Raw genomic sequence first — 16,167 nt, forward strand, 5'->3', positions numbered from 1 at the left:
CAAGCTGCCTCCATCTCCACAGGCCTTGTGCTTACTTTGAGCACAGTCAATTTTCTTTGCCAGGAGGACATTGTTTAGCGCCCCGCCCCCACCCTCCAAAAAAAAACAACCTCATTTTTAAAAGTTCTATGTTACTCCACTGTTCATAACCAAGAGGCCAGTTTCTCCTTCATAACCAAGAGGCCAGTTTGTTCTGTCCACATACTGGCAATTTTCTGTTTTTTAATTAATTCTTGCTAACTTTATAGTACGGACAAAAGAAATGACCTATATATTGTCATACCAGGCTTTTAAAATAAATTACTGCCCACTGACACCATCAGTATGATAACAGATCCGGGAATGGATCAATGACAAAATGCTCTGTAACAACTTGAACTTCAGGCGTCCTTTGCGGTCATTTCCGCGGGAGCTACACCTGGATCGCTTGGCCCATTCTGAGCAGATGGGGTCACGAGACAAAAACAACAACGATGACGACAACAGAGAAGCCTGCAGTAGTGAAATGATCAGATCAGGCACATAGACAGGGATTTGCATGTGTTAGGTGAAGCCTACGGCCCGCTGTCCTTTTCCCTCTGTGGTCGAGAGCAGGCCCGTGCTGAAAGACGACTCTGGCCCTGACTAGGCACGGACCCGGCCTGCATCTGCGCCAGTCTGTCGCCGCCTTAAGGCAAGCGAGGGTGCTTTGCATGTCACATGCGCTCTTCTGCTGTGCGGTTGGACTGATGGATTGCGTTATGCTGTTGGCAACCAGGGGGAAGGGTGCTTTCATCTCACATAAACACCTAAGCCATTGTCTCATAATGGAAACTGATGGATATCAATGACAGTCCTGATGAGCAAGGACAGCTCTTGTTTTTTTTACTAACCCTGAAGAAAAGGCTGTGGGTTTGTTTGTGCGTACAAGGATGTGTGTGTGTGTGTGCATGTGTGTGTGAGTAAGTGTTGTCTGCACATACACGTGAGTACAAGGCACGAGCACTGAATACCAATCAGGTGTTCAAGCCACTCAAGCAAAAAAAAATCTTGGCATGTGAAAAATCTCCCTAAATATTGGCACACTGGCAGAAACTCAATCATCATTGTTGACTACATAAACATTAACATTTCAGAAAGGCAACAGCAGGCTGACCAAATGCTATGTGGGGGTTTTATTAGGATACGGATGGGTTAGTCGGTGGGGTAGATGGGGTTGGAGCTGAGCTGCTCTGGGTTGGACTGGTCCTGACTGGTTTAGCTAATGTGTAACCCACCAGGCGTGGGCTGCTGGGGAAGACCTTGCGCAGGCCCATGCAGCGCTCTTGGTCGATGAAGAGCGAGTGGGCCTTGACGAAGAGCTCCTGCTCCAGGACGGACTTGGTGTCGGCCAGCTGCTGCAGCAGGGCCATGGCATCGGCCAGGCGATGGCTCAGCGTACTCATCGTGCTCTGGATGTGCTGCACCTCGCTCAGGAGCCTGGGGTCAGGGGGCGGGTGACACACACACACACACACACACACACACACACACACACACACACACACACATGCACACACACATAAACATCGAGTTATCACAGCTAAAGATCCATATATTAATGTGGTGTCTCTATTTTGATACTAGGCACCTGTGCTTGCTCTATTCCAATGAACTATAGGCTACATCTAAATGTTCACTTCCACTTATGCCTTTGGAGACTGTCACATTAACTGTACATACTCCACAGCTTATCTTTTCAGTTGACCTTTTCACCTCCTCTCTCCCAGACATTGGGAATAACTGCCACTCAGACACCTTAGCCTAACACACTCGCACAACTCACGTTTATGACTACTTATGGGTAAGGGATGACTCCTGAGGCTCATGCGTTTAGGGTAAATCAGCGCGAATTTGAAAGCTGGCAAGTCGCGCCAGCCCAAACACAGCCGAGTCTTCTCACAACAACGAGCAGTTGGTATAAACAACAAGGGGGTAAAAACGCGACCCTTCAGAATGGATCCCTGGTATCCCACAATGTGTCTCCATAACGGGACTGGCAGCTGAGAATGCGACTGAGCATTTAGTGACCAAGAGAGGTTAGGAAAGACACACAGGGCCCCAAAATGCCACGGTCAATCCTGGCCATGCTCAAAATGCCTTTCGCCGTTACAGAAATGGTCACGTCCAGGGACAGCATTCTTTTAATCCCCCAATGATTCTCCATAATGTCCTCATTACGAGCTCCCCTTCTACAAATAAACGGTTTTGGGAGGGGGAAAGGAACGTGTAAGTGCTATGTCTGATGGAGATGTAACGTCAGAGGTTTGTCTACTCTCCTTTCTCTTCTCTGCTAGTAAATGCCATTCTCCAGCTTGGCCCGTGAAGTCAGAGACAGTTTGACCTCTGAAAAATATCATTACGTTAAAGCGTTTCCTATTATAGTTTCTTCTTCCACCGTGTGTTCAGTGTATGGACAAGAGTGGGGAAATACAAAATATATTCAGTGATGTTGGATTGCATACTAAACATTAGTGTGAATTAAGCTTAAACTGAGGGAGATGTAGATGTGGAGTAGGGAATATTGGATACGTAGGGACATGGATATCAGCACTCTGTCTGTCCTGGGCCTCTGGCAGTACTTACATGTTGTGCGGAGGATCCTTGCAAAGCTCCATGTTGGGCCTCTTGGTCCTTTCTTCAAGCCGACTCTGGGCCACTTTGAGAGGGAACTTTTTGTCGTTGATGGTGCGTTCCAGATCAGCGATGGTTCTGTCCGTCTGGAACATCTCCTGCAGGGTCTTTAAAAAACACAAAGAAACACAAACAAACCAAATGAAAAAGACAAAAAAAAACAAATAAATAAAACACTAGGACTGGCAGGCCATAAATCCTGATGATTAATCTTATTTCTAAGGGGCTTCCACCTAAACAACCGCCACGTCATGCTCATGCTTAGGATAAAAGCAGACTTTTTTTACAGTCACGTGCTTGCTTGTGGATTGGCTACTGCCATGCAGACACAAATAGGGGGATCATGAGTCTCATGATCCCCCCCCCCCACCACCCCGAATCAGATCAACATGTCATGGCAGGTAGAGAGTGCTGGTGATAGGGATGAGGATGATGATGGTGATGATGATGAAGTGCGGGCCGCCAGTGAGTCACTCGCTCTTAGGCATGGCCGCCTCGTCGACTCCCGATTCCCGTCAGCGCGTCTCTCAGCCTCCATTTCTCATGTCAGCTCGCTGCCACCTTATCTTATCGCAACTTAACATGTACATGTACACACACACAAACACACACACACATACACTTCATGTGGCAGGTGCCAACAGGGCGTAAGCAGCAAGTGTGCTCCAGTGAGTGTATTTGTGTGTGTGGTGTGTGTGTGTGTGTGTGTGTGTGTGTGTGTGTGTGTGTCTATTTATGTTTGTGCGTTTGTGTGCACCGAACTAAACTGCACTCCTGTATGTGTGTGTGTATGTGTGTGTGTGTATACCTGTCATTTTCAATGAAATCTCTAGCTATTTTCTCCATATTGCACAGGACCAAACACTTTGCAATTCTCATGTTAAAACACGGATGGAGAGAGTCCTCTTAACATACCATAAGGATAATGCCACCTCATATTCCACAGCACACTATGAGGCAGTACGCCAGTGGTGGCCACTGATTACAAACAGCATTGCCAGTGCTGAACTGCCATAAGCCCTCAGCTCCATTTATGCATCGTGCAGCTTGGGCTGCCAAACTAATAATGCAGTGGGTTATTCAGAGCGAAACTGGTTTGCATGTAAAATATATGCCTCGGATTTTGGTGGAAAGCATCCCACTTGCTCTGAGGTGGGAAGCCATCTTGGGGTCAGAATAACACAACGTGAGTCAATATTTCCCATTATGAAAATGACAGTAACTGACGGACTTCAAAGGGGAAAAGATTTGGGCACCCTGTGAGCCAACCACAAAAACCAGGAACATCCTTAATCCACAGAGTGGGTCTCTCCTGTCCTGTCTCATAGCGCACACACTAAAGTTCTAACAACCATGTTAGCAACCACCCACCCTCCACTCCCCACGCCTCTTAAACCTTTTGCTCCAACAGAGTTCATGGCTACAACTCTATATTGGGAAATGGAGGACATTAACAGATGTTTGGGTTACTCACAGGGACTCTTGGGATATTGGCTGAATGAGGCTGAAGAGGAAACAATCCATGAGGCCCAAATTATATTGTGTTTTTTTTTTCAGATACGAAGTTAGAAACACCATCTAGGATTTCATTCATTTTCGCTCTTCCTCTCTTTCACTCCCTCTTGCTCTCTCTCTGTCTGTCTCTCACTCTCTCACACACACACACACACACACACACACACACACACACACACACACACACACACACACAGCTACCCTGCAGAGTACTAAGAAAACCCCTACGACTTCAGTTCAGCATGACCTGTGCCCCTGCGAAAGCATGTGCACTCTTGTTAGGTTACTCAAGGTCCTGGTTTTTGCAAGCGTGCACCACCAGACTCCCAAGCCAAGTCGGAGTCAGCGAGTGGCCGGCCTCTGGGCTAAACCGGTATCAGTAGCGCATTCTCCCCTGCCTGGTGGAATGTGCGCACCGGCCGCCGGGCCGGCCCCATGCTGACCAAAGGCAGAGAGAGCGCAGAGTCCGTCCGCTCCCGTCCGCTCCAGCAGACAGGACTGCCCAGTGAGGGGCCTGGCTCAAGCCTCACAGAGCATTGCTTAATCCCTTCAAGAGGACGACTTGTGTTGCTGAGGCTTGCTTTATTGCTTTCTTTCTGGTCAGGGAAAAGAGAGAGAGAGAGAGAGAGAGAGAGAGAGAGAGAGAGAGAAGGGAGGGTGGGAGAGAGAAATCTCAGCCTCGGGCGAGATGTAATCCAGAGCAGGCCTTCTGGGGATCGTGTAGGAGTTTTTACCCTCCGTGTCCTAATGTAGCCTGCCGGGCTCGGCCCTTAGCTTACCGCTAACATCTTCATTAGCACGCTGGAATGCTATCCTGTCCCAGCGCCTTGAACTGTGCATCAAAACAGCCCCCACACACACACCCACACACACACACATACACACCCCACAACAGTCCCCCATCCTGGCCAGCTCTGCAACCCCAGCCTTCAGCCCCTCCAGGCCTTCTGCACAACTGCATACTGCACCCAAGCAACATAGGAGAGGGAAATGTCTTCCTAGGGTGTACTGTGTGGTTTTGTCTAAGTGATGAATTTCTCTTGTCAGCCGAGGGGAGAACGCTTGCAGTGCACAAACAGCATTTGCCAGCAGCTAATGGGGAATTTATCAGGGTGTGTGTGTTGTGCAAAAAAAAAATGAAAGTAGGACCAGAAAGTAAACACACTGCGATGTCTGCCAAACACACTGCCCTACCCTTGCATCAAAGAGCTAAACTAATTGCTTTTCAAACCCACTCCTAATTCAAAACCTACACTGATTGATATCAAGAGCCAATCAAGGGGGATGCCACCAAATTCTGGTGCAGATGGAAACACTGGAACAGACTGAACTACATAACTCTGCTTGGCTGTCATTGGTGGTCGTTGTAGTGAGCCCAGTATATATTTGACAGTATACAGAGGCGGACAGAGTACACAGCTAAATTTTACTCAAGTACAAGTAAAACTACAACAGTCAGATGTCTACTTAAGTAAAAGTACTGAAGTACTTGTTTTTAAAAGTACTTGAGTATCAAGAGTACAAGAGTAGCCTACATTTTCTAAATATTGCATTACTACTGCCACAGTGCTTACATTTATGTACAGAAACGTCCTACGTGGAGTTATGAAAAATGTTAATGTTAATACCTTGGACAATGTAAAAGGAATTGGAAGTAAAATCAAGTCATTTTCATCTTTTTACCATGTTGCCAGGGATGGGCAGTATTTCTAATACATGTATTTAAAATACGTATTTCAAATACAAAATACTATTTTGTAATTGAAACACTTGAAGCGAAAACTATCATTAACTTTGAAACTTTGAATAGTCTGGCGAGGTGGGGCCACAGGTTGGCACATTCCTGGGATGGACCTGCTGCGTCTTCATCCATTGTTTCGTCCATGGTTTCGTCTCTTATCTAAATCTGACCATGGAGTTGACTTTGGCGGAAAGTTGAAGGTGATTGCTGATAGGCTGTCCCAATCAGTGGCGCCTGCACAATCCAATCACATTTGAGAGGGAAACAACAAATTGAGGGTTTCCGAGATTTTTTTTTTTTTCCTTTTTTTTTAGAAGTAGTAACGGGTACTCACGGTTATGGATAGAAATGTAGTGGAGTCAGGAGTACAATATTTGCCTCTCAAATGTACTTGAGTAAAGTCATGAGTACTCCCCAAAAATGATACTCGAGTAAGGTACAGATCCCTCAAAATTGTACTCAAGTACTGTACTCAAGTAAATGTACTCCGTTACTGTCCGGCTCTGACAGTAAATAAATGTCATATGTCTGTTGTTATAAGGGAGTTTGGTTAGAGGTGCTAGAAGGGAGTCTGATTGGTTTGGTTTGGTGCAGCAAGGTTCCTTACCTTGGACAGGTGGTACTGCAGCCGGGTTCCTTACCTTGGACAGGTGGTACTGCAGCCGGTTGTTGGCCTCGGTCGTCTCGGCAATGCGTTTGGTGAAGGCCACGTTGACACTGTGGAACTGGCTCCACATGTCGGCAGAGGTGCCCTCCATCACCCTCTCGGCCTCCTCCATGATCCTCCTGGTGTTGATCCGCTCGTTCTGGGACAGCATGATGTTGTCCTCGGAGAACTTGGACCACGTCTCAGGCACTGAAACACTGGAGAGGCGTCTTTTGGTCAGTCCAACGGCTGTTTTACACCGGAGACGAAACTGATGAGGCGGAATGTTCGTGGGGTATATGCTGCAACAATTAGCTTTCACTACAATCAATGGAACTGGCTACACCAGTGGTGCATACGTGCTGTGGATAGTCTAAAAAATAGACCCTTCTATTTCTATTTTTTTGTGTAGCACTTGCGCTCTACTTCAGCTGTGCTTTCAATGTGGTCTTGGGGTAAGAGTTATGTTGCACTGATAGCTAAGGGTATCCGACCAAGAGATTACAATAAAGACTACACTTTTTAGAATGGAATAATTCTTCACATTAATGGATTGTAATACAGCTAAAGATACTTTATTCTAACAGTGTATGAATGACTGTCCCAACCTTTTTTTTTATATGGCTGGCAAGGGAATTATAGTGAGGGTTGATCACAGATGTGCATTTGCTGTCACTCCATAACAATTTACATATTAACCTTTGGTTGGCTTATGTAGTCATATGCCCCTATAACATTTCAGAACTGTGCAGAACTTTATTTGACGTAGGCAGCATGTTTATGACAGTGGGCCTGTGTGTATCCTTAAATAGCAAGATAACCTGAGGTCTCTTTCACTTGCCATTGTAGTTGCAGACTTTCTGATGAATTACAGCCTGGACTTGCTGACAGTACGCTTACACTGCATTTTTCCATGTATAAAATGTTGTCAGACAGACCCATTTTCTTCCGTCATAATACAGATTTTAAAAAAATAGTTTGGCCAAAAATGCGGAACAGATAATAGCTCGATGGTGAGTGGTGCTGTTGTCATCTTACACTTACACAAATCAGAGGCTGTGCTTAAGCATGTCTTCGGATGAAAGTGATTTACGTTCAGTGCACAGAGATGTTGTCTGAGACTATGGCTAATCTGGAGATAACCAGTTCAAAGGTAGTCTAGACTAAACCTGGGATTGTGTACTAGCCAGTGCATACTTGGGTGTGGTTAGGGATCCAACATGGCCCTGAGGGCACTAAAACTCTAAATTCAGGTGCTCATGTGCCACACCTGTTCTTCCCCTTTTTATGGCAGCACATAGAAATGTACACACACATGCACGCAATTGTACAAATACAACTACAGAGAACTCTATGAACTACAAACATTCAGGGGTGCTCACGATGGGGGCGGGAACAAGGGGAACAAGGTAGACTCGTTTCCTTGACAACCAACTGACATTTGTCTCCTAATTTGCCCCTGGCTCTGTGAGGTTACAGAGATGCCTTTGTGGACGCAGATTGCGGACACAGTCTGTTTGTCGCGTCCTACTTTCCACTTCCTTTCAACTGGTCTAGTCTAATCTAATGTGACATAATTTACGATAAGAAAGAAAACAACAGAAATTATTCCAGCTTTGCTAAGCTAGGCTCCAGATGTGGGTGACTAGAGCTGTCACTATGATCAAAGTACCTTCAAGGCTTTCTCTGCCATGTGTTTTGAGGGTGCGTTTGACAGCTATAAGATACATGCTCCCTTTAAATAATCTGTGTTGTATTGGCAGCGAGCCAACATACTGCCAACATGCCTAATGTTTGAGGAAACTTACAAAGCAGTCTAACGGTCAAAGCCTACATATGGAAAACAAATTAGCTTCCAACACCATCCAATTAGAAAAGAGCTTTTGTTTAGGTTTAAAATTGTGTTGACCTCTCTGACACCCCCTGCAGGACTGTGTGTGGCACTGGGCCATGAGGGGAAATATTCTGCAGTCCAGGTGAATTCTGAAGGTTTATCATGATAGTCATGACGAAGAAACAAGAAAAACAAAATCTAAGCAAGGTCTGCTTTTATATCAGGCTGCATGCAAATGACAGTTTGCTTCTACACATGCTTGATTTTCTTTTGGTTTAATTAGGAAAGTTTTTTTTTCCAGTGTTAATGACAATAAATGTTTTTTAACTTCATGCCAACATTTTCAAACGTGAGACTCTGTCTGACAGAGCCTGGGAGCATTCAGATGGAGTGTGTAAAGGGTGTGGCAGATTTAACGCATATCACATTTCTCTCCTTCTACACTTCACAGTGAGAAAGGATCAACGTTTAGCCTTGACACCTTCACACAAGAGCCACATGACAATTCAGTCTGGAAGCTCTTTTGGTATGGAGCATTCCCACGATACCCAGGGTAAATGATCATGTCCGATCAAGCAGTCAAGACAATCTGTTAACTGCAGCAAACACATATTGAATACTCCATCACCACAGCAAAACGTTAACAGCAAAAAAGTTTACAGCAAAACCATGTGGACTTCAAAGTAAATTCCTTTTGTTTACCATGTCTAGACAAATGGGAGATTATTTCCTCATCACACACACACACACACACACACACTTGCACTTTAACGCCTATGATTTTGGGTGACAAATGACTAGCCGTCAGCCAATCCCCTTCTAGTTCATGTTGTTCCCTGACATTTGAAAAGAAACCTCCATAGCACAGCAGAGCAGGCCTTTCTACCCGTGAAAAAGCCCTCCAGGGAGGGACCACAAGGAAACCAGGCTCCAGCAGTAGGATATGCTTCCTCCATGCAGTTTTGGCCTGTATTTTCAGATAGCTGAGTAGTTTGCAATACTTCAGCCATGCATTATTACCGAGACCGACTTTGAAGCGTTACTTTTTTTAAGACAACTCTTTCATGAACTAGATGTACCGCATAGCGGTACAAAATATGACCGCCGCTCAGTCCTGTACATCCGTTCCGCGAAAATAAATCACACTTCAATTTGTCTCCATATTTTTTACTCCATCCCCCACTCTTGAAACTTTTTGTGTATGCTTGTTTGGCATGCCTGAGTGTGTGTGTCGCGGCTGCACAGAAAGTAGCCTACTGGTGCTGAAAAGGTGAATAGATTGTAGAATAGCCAAAGAAGATGTAGCATTGTTATAAAACCTTTAAAACCTCTAAACAATCACAAGTAGGGCAGTTAATCACAGTTCATCCATTGCAACTGGATTGATGAAAGGTCACTTACACCTGTAGGCTACATTGTATTTGGGAAAAGCAAAAGGTATCAGCATAATGTTATTTATTTATTTATTTATTTTTTATGTATTTATAAACAAAAACATCTCAGTTCCATGCCGTTTTCAACAGCTATCAAAACAAAAGGTCATTTTGGATGGATGGATTTTTTTGAATGTTTCTTCTTCTACATAAGATTTTAGTCATCTTTAGTTCATGTAATACTTTATTGTCAATGCACAAATTAAGTAACAGTAGTCTGAAACGTTATTGTTAATGCACAAATTAAGTAACAGTAGTCTGAAACGAAATGCTGTTTTACATCTAACCAGTGGTGCAAATAACTGACATGTCCAATGGGCCTTGATGAAATGCGTCGCCTAGACTGTTCATACACATTTTAACGGGCCAAAGTTGAAGAGCTTTTGTCCGTTATTGTTCGTGCAAATATAGGCTGATTCATGTTCCCTTGCATTGTGTAACTGAGGTCCATGGCTAGTCTGGCTTTCATCAGACCAAGCTCAATCTTTTAAGAAATCAAAAAATAAATAGCGGGCAGATCAGGCTGGGTTCACCCAGCCTAGTCCATAGGCACCCGATATTGTTTAATTTTCCGATTGAGATATACACGCTCTGGCTATTCTAAATGCAAAAATGCATCAGGGAGTTATGACAAAACGGTAACTAACAAACTAGATCCTAATAGAAAGCTGTTAGCTTCCCTAAGCTACAGGTAGGATTATAAGGTAGGCCTATTTACAACATAAATTGTCAATAGGCTATGCTGGCGACACTAATAAAATCTCCTTTGAAACCAATGGCTTCGCCTTACAGTATCAAAGCGGACTTAAACTGCCATATCGTGGCGAAACATTTTAATAACATTCAAGCAGCTCCATGAGTCAAGGAAAGCGCGAATGAAGTAGCCACTTCTAGATGGGACCCACTACACTACGCTTAAGGTGTGTTGCTAAAGCAGCCATAATGAAATGAAGGTGTCATTGTTTGGATACTTCACACACGTGCTTTTAATTTCACAAGACTACAACTACCAAGCTGTAATCAAAGCACATCGATTCCCCTCTCACACCATGCACGCATCTCAAAAACAAAATGAACAGGCGTCTCAGTCTCACGCATGTATAGGCAAAACTGTATCAGACCGGTGTAACGTTGGTAAATCTTCCATTGCACAGAATGACTTTGTAGCACGTGCAATAAATGACAGTCGAAAGATACAAACAGTGCTGCTATCAATTTGCTTGGTATAACCGCATTTATAGTTTTCTACAAATGCAATCAATCAAATGCCTCCATCACTCAACCAACGCTAACGGTAACATTACCTAGGTACTTATTGATATTACAAGATTAACGTACCTGCAGTAAAAACCAAGCATGTCCGATAAACATCCTCAGATTTATTTCAACTTCAAGAAGAAATGGGAATTACACTTCATGTGAACATCGTCCTATCCTTATTAGATGTCCGCTGAGGTAAATTACAGTCCTTGTAGGAAGCGTCCATTGTTTTTTCCAACCCACTTTTAACTTCCAACAAAATTACGTCTCACTGCAACGATGCGCCATCTAGTGGACAAACGACTACTTATCGCCAATACTGAAAATGCAGCCATGATGATGATGATGAATATTTATTTTGGCTTTCTTTTTAATCCTACTGAATTTGTAATTATGTATCGGGCCGCTCTAATACCGATAGTATGTGGGTGCCTGTGTGTGTGCATGTGTATATGTGTGCACCGCCATTTACAGGCCAATGAGTGTACAGTCACTAAATGTACACATAACCTAATTTTTTTAGACCCCCCCATGGATGAAATTCTACGAAACTTGGCATACCCCCAGAGAATGCCAGGTCAATCATACACATAAAATGGTGCAGTTCTGAACATCTTAACTGAAGATAGGGGCAATTAAAGCAGAATAATATTGCATTTTCATTTTTTTACGGGGGTAAAATCACAAATGAGTGATTATGAGCCAGGTTGATGTGGGCCCTTGAGACCAACATACCATAAAAGATTCTTCATCCTCAGTGCCCCCGGTTCAGGTAGTTATTTAGGAAAAACTGTTTGTTTTTTTGCAGTTCAGGGGGCCCAGCCAGGGGCTGGTGGTGGTACCGGGGACGAAATGAAATTTTTTTCCGTAAAAGTCTAGTGGGGCTACATACCCACCAAATTTCATGTACCCGGTGGTTGGTGTCCCGGTATCAATGACCAAAAATCAGGGAGTAGATGACGGTAAAAATTCTTGAATTATGTGCATGTGTGCGTGTACAAATTTATGTTTATGTGTGTGGGTGTGTGTGTGTGTGTATGTGCTGCTTGTGTGTTTGCCTGCGTATGTGTGTTTGTGCATGTGCATGCATGCGCATATATGTCTACTGTGTGAGTATGTGTCATAATTATGATTACTGTAAATGTATGTGTGTGCGTGTGTATCTGTTTATGCACATGTGTGCACATGGAATGGGTTAACATGACCCCTGGAGGCAAACATAACGGAAAAAAATTGGTCATCCTAGGCCCTACAGTTCTCAAGATATTCACAGAGAACTGGTGTCGCCCTACCCTCCTTTCGGGGGTCCAGTCCAGCGGGGGCTACAGATCAAAACGAAGAATGACGGTTCCATGCTATCCATGTGGGGGTACATGCCCACCATTTTATTGTACCCCGGTCTTTCAGTGTCCCGGGAATCCTTGTTGGTGTACGTCACTAAATGTACACATAAATTATTTTATTGTAAGGCCCCCCATGAACGAAAGTACACAAAACTTGGCATGCATTCGGAGGGTGTCATAATGATCCTACACTTTTAATTTCGTGCAGTTTTGACCTTGTCAGCCAGAGATATTGTGATGAAAACACCTAATTTTTTTGCTTTAATTTTAACTAGGTGGCGCTATACATGAAATAAGTGGTAATGGGATGGGTTGACATGCCCCCCTTAAGACCAACATACATAAAAAAGGTGGACCTCCTAGGCCCTACGGTTATCGAGATATTCACAGAAAACTGTCTCCGGCCACCTACAGGCCAGTTGGTGTATAGTAACATAAATTAATTTATTGTGTGGCCCCCCATGAACGGAATTCCACAAAACTTGGCGTGCATACAGAGGGTGTCATAATGATCCTACAATTCCAATTTCGTGCAGTTTTGACTATGTTAGGTCACAGATACCTTCAATTACAACACCTCATTTTTACTTTTTTGTGTTTAACTAGGTGGCGCTATACATGAAATGAGTGGTTATGGAATGGGTTGACATGGCCCCTTGAGATCAACATACAAAAAAAAAATGGTCCTCCTAAACCATACAGTTTTCGAGATATTCACAGAAAACTGTGTTTGCCCTACCCTCCTTTCGGGGGTCCAGTCCAGCGGGGGGCTACAGATCAAAACGAAAAACGATGGTTCCATGCTATCCATGTGGGGTTACATGCCCACCAAGTTTCGTGTACCCCGGTCTTTCAGTGTCCCGGGAATCATTGACGGAAATGTGGGCATGCGAAAAAAAAAAAAAAAAAAAAAAAAAAAATCTGACTAAACCTATATGACCGCCGCTTCGCTGCACGGCGGTCATAATAACCACGACCAAAAGGAAATCCAAAACCAGGACGATCACAAACTTACCTCTTGTCCAGTTTGTTGAGGTTAGGGTAGAACTGGATGTTGCTGTTGTAGTTGGTCATTTTATAACATCTGGTATCAATCTCAAAAGCTACGTGCTTGTCATTCAGGTCCTTCTCCAACTTCAGCTGGGCCATGCGATTAGCTCTAGAATGGAAAAAAGAAAAGCGGGTCCTCATGCTATTAAACTCCCTTTGAATTTTCAGATTAGTCACTGATCAGTAACAATAATCATGCCTAAACATTGTGTAGTCGGAGTCTGTTTCTCTCGGTGTTGTTATTAATCAATAATTACTGAAATGTATAACTCAATGCAGAATTATTGGATTTTGAAGTTTTGCCCAGTGACTGAGAGAGAACACTCCAACCAAGGTAAAAGGCGCATTCGACTTCATGCAGATCTGCAGTTCATAAAGATCTGGCTAAACGTGATAAGCTGGACTTAACACAATGCATGTTTGTCGGGCATGCACCCCCGTTCAGCAAGATCTGCGCAGCGCTACAGAAACTTGAATGAGCCTTAATGTCTAAGTTTGCACAGATGATTTAAGGCAGTTCAACACATAGGAGGATAGAAGTGCTCTTCCTTAGTTAGGCCACAGAGGATGGCCAATTACTTACTCAAGTTGCTTTTTCACTTTATTTCTGACTCTTTCCAACTGCTCCTGACAATTCTTTATCACAGCTACCTCCTGTGGAAGCAGGTTAAAAATGAGTTCAATCAATCAATCAATCAATCAATCAATCAATACATTTAGCCCTGAATGTTTATGGGCATCCGAATTGACATAGGCCTACCTGCATCAGCTCTTTCTCCACTCCATCATTTACTATATCAGCGCCCACCCTTCTCTGCCTCTGACAAAGGCACTCTTGAGCCACCTATCATGCAATGTGAAATGGAAGGCCTGTAATGCAAGCTATAGGAAATGTACATTATTCCATCTTCAATTGAGACTTGGCTACCTTACCTGCAATGGTCCATCTGTCTCTGCAATAGCTTTGTCAAGCCGCAGTTTTATGTGTTTGAGCATATCCGAGTCCTTCGTGAGTTGCTCAGCCTCATGCTTCATCTCGTTGCTCCAGAATGTTATGTCCTCAATCCTCTCACATATCCATTTATTGCTCTCGTTTTGGGTTTTACACGTTAATTGTTCTTTAGTCTGAATCAGTCTCATGGTGTCCTTTCGAAATGTCTCCGCATATTTACGGTTGTTGTCTGATCGCTTATAATTCGTCGCATTGGTCCAGGTCCACTGCTCAGGTGTGAGACCTGTGTGTGAGCTCATTGACATCGCTGGCTTCAGAGGAGGCATCCTGGTATCGGCGGTTCTGAGCCGAAAGGCCTCTCGCCTACCACTCATCCGCCTGGGCGGAAGCAAAGGTGACGGCATGTTTCCTTTGAAGCTGTTCGTTGTTGTAGATCTTAAATTAGTGAAAACAGTGCCTATTGCAGTGTTGGGTCGAAAACATGACTGAGTTGATTTCATGAAGTCCATCTAGGCAGCTGTCAAGCGCTCTCTTGATGTTAAGACACGACCTGTCTGCCTACTTTGCAGCTTCGAGGTCTGAGCGCAAGTGAGGTGGATATTTACGGGCAAGAAAGCAACATGATGTAATTTAGTTTATTTGAGACGTCACTGTTTGTGACGTAGCTGCCTGTGTTTCTTGTAAATAATAATAATAACTAGATGTACCGCATAGCGGTACAAAATATGACCGCCGCTCAGTCCTGTACATCCGTTCCGCGAAAATAAATCACACTTCAATTTGTCTCCATATTTTACTCCATCCCCCACTCTTGAAACTTTTGTGTATGCTTGTTTGGCATGCCTGAGTATGTGTGTGCAGCTGCACAGAAAGTACCCTACTGGTGCTGAAAAGGTGAATAGATTGTAGAATAGCCAAAGAAGATGTAGAATTGTTATAAAACCTTTAAAATCTCTAAACAATCACAAGTAGGGCAGTTCATCACAGTTCATCCATTGCAACTGGATTGATGAAAGGTCACTTACACCTGTAGGCTACATTTTTTTTTTTTTTTTTTTTTGTATTTTTAAACAAAAACATCTCTGTCAGTTCCATGCCGTTTTCAACAGCTATCAAAAACAAAAGGTCATTTTGGATGGATGGATTTTTTTGTGAATGTTTCTTCTTCTACATAAGATTTTAGTCATCTTTAGTTCATGTAATACTTTATTGTCAATGCACAAATTAAGTAACAGTAGTCTGAAACGTTATTGTTAATGCACAAATTAAGTAACAGTAGCCTAGTCTTAAACGAAATGCTGTTTTACATCTAACCAGTGGTGCAAATAACTGACATGTCCAAATGGGCCTTGATGAAATGCGTCGCTAGACTGTTCATACACATTTTAACGGGCCAAAAGTTGAAGAGCTTTTGTCCGTTATTGTTAGTGCAAATATAGGCTGATTCATGTTCCCTTGCATTGTTTAACTGAGGTCCATGGCTAGTCTGGCTTTCATCAGACCAAGCTCAATCTTTTAAGAAATCAAAAAATAAATCGCGGGCAGATCAGGCTGGGTTCACCCAGCCTAGTCCATAGGCACCCGATATTGTTTAATTTTCGATTGAGATATACACGCTCTGGCTATTCTAAATGCAAAAAATGCATCAGGGAGTTATGACAAAACGGTAACTAACAAACTAGATCCTAATAGAAAGCTGTTAGCTTCCCTAAGCTACAGGTAGGATTATAAGGTAGGCCTA

The 16,167-nt window shown here is 43.6% G+C and overlaps 1 protein-coding gene across 1 annotated transcript; it reads right to left on the reverse strand.

Annotated features, from left to right (window-relative positions):
• Nucleotides 1-1,135: 1,135 nt before the first annotated feature.
• On the reverse strand, nt 1,136-15,035 carry LOC125296299 (tektin-3-like). Its single transcript, XM_048246135.1, has 7 exons — nt 14,408-15,035; nt 14,235-14,318; nt 14,058-14,128; nt 13,440-13,583; nt 6,550-6,772; nt 2,605-2,759; nt 1,136-1,458 (listed from the first exon to the last, which is right to left on the reverse strand). Exons 1-7 carry the CDS (start codon nt 14,933-14,935, stop codon nt 1,158-1,160), a joined length of 1,506 nt encoding a protein of 501 aa, XP_048102092.1. The 5' UTR covers nt 14,936-15,035; the 3' UTR covers nt 1,136-1,157.
• Between the last annotated feature and the right edge of the window lie 1,132 nt (nt 15,036-16,167).

This window comes from Alosa alosa, chromosome 6 (genome assembly GCF_017589495.1).
Source record: "Alosa alosa isolate M-15738 ecotype Scorff River chromosome 6, AALO_Geno_1.1, whole genome shotgun sequence".
Taxonomy (NCBI): Eukaryota; Metazoa; Chordata; class Actinopteri; order Clupeiformes; family Clupeidae; genus Alosa; species Alosa alosa.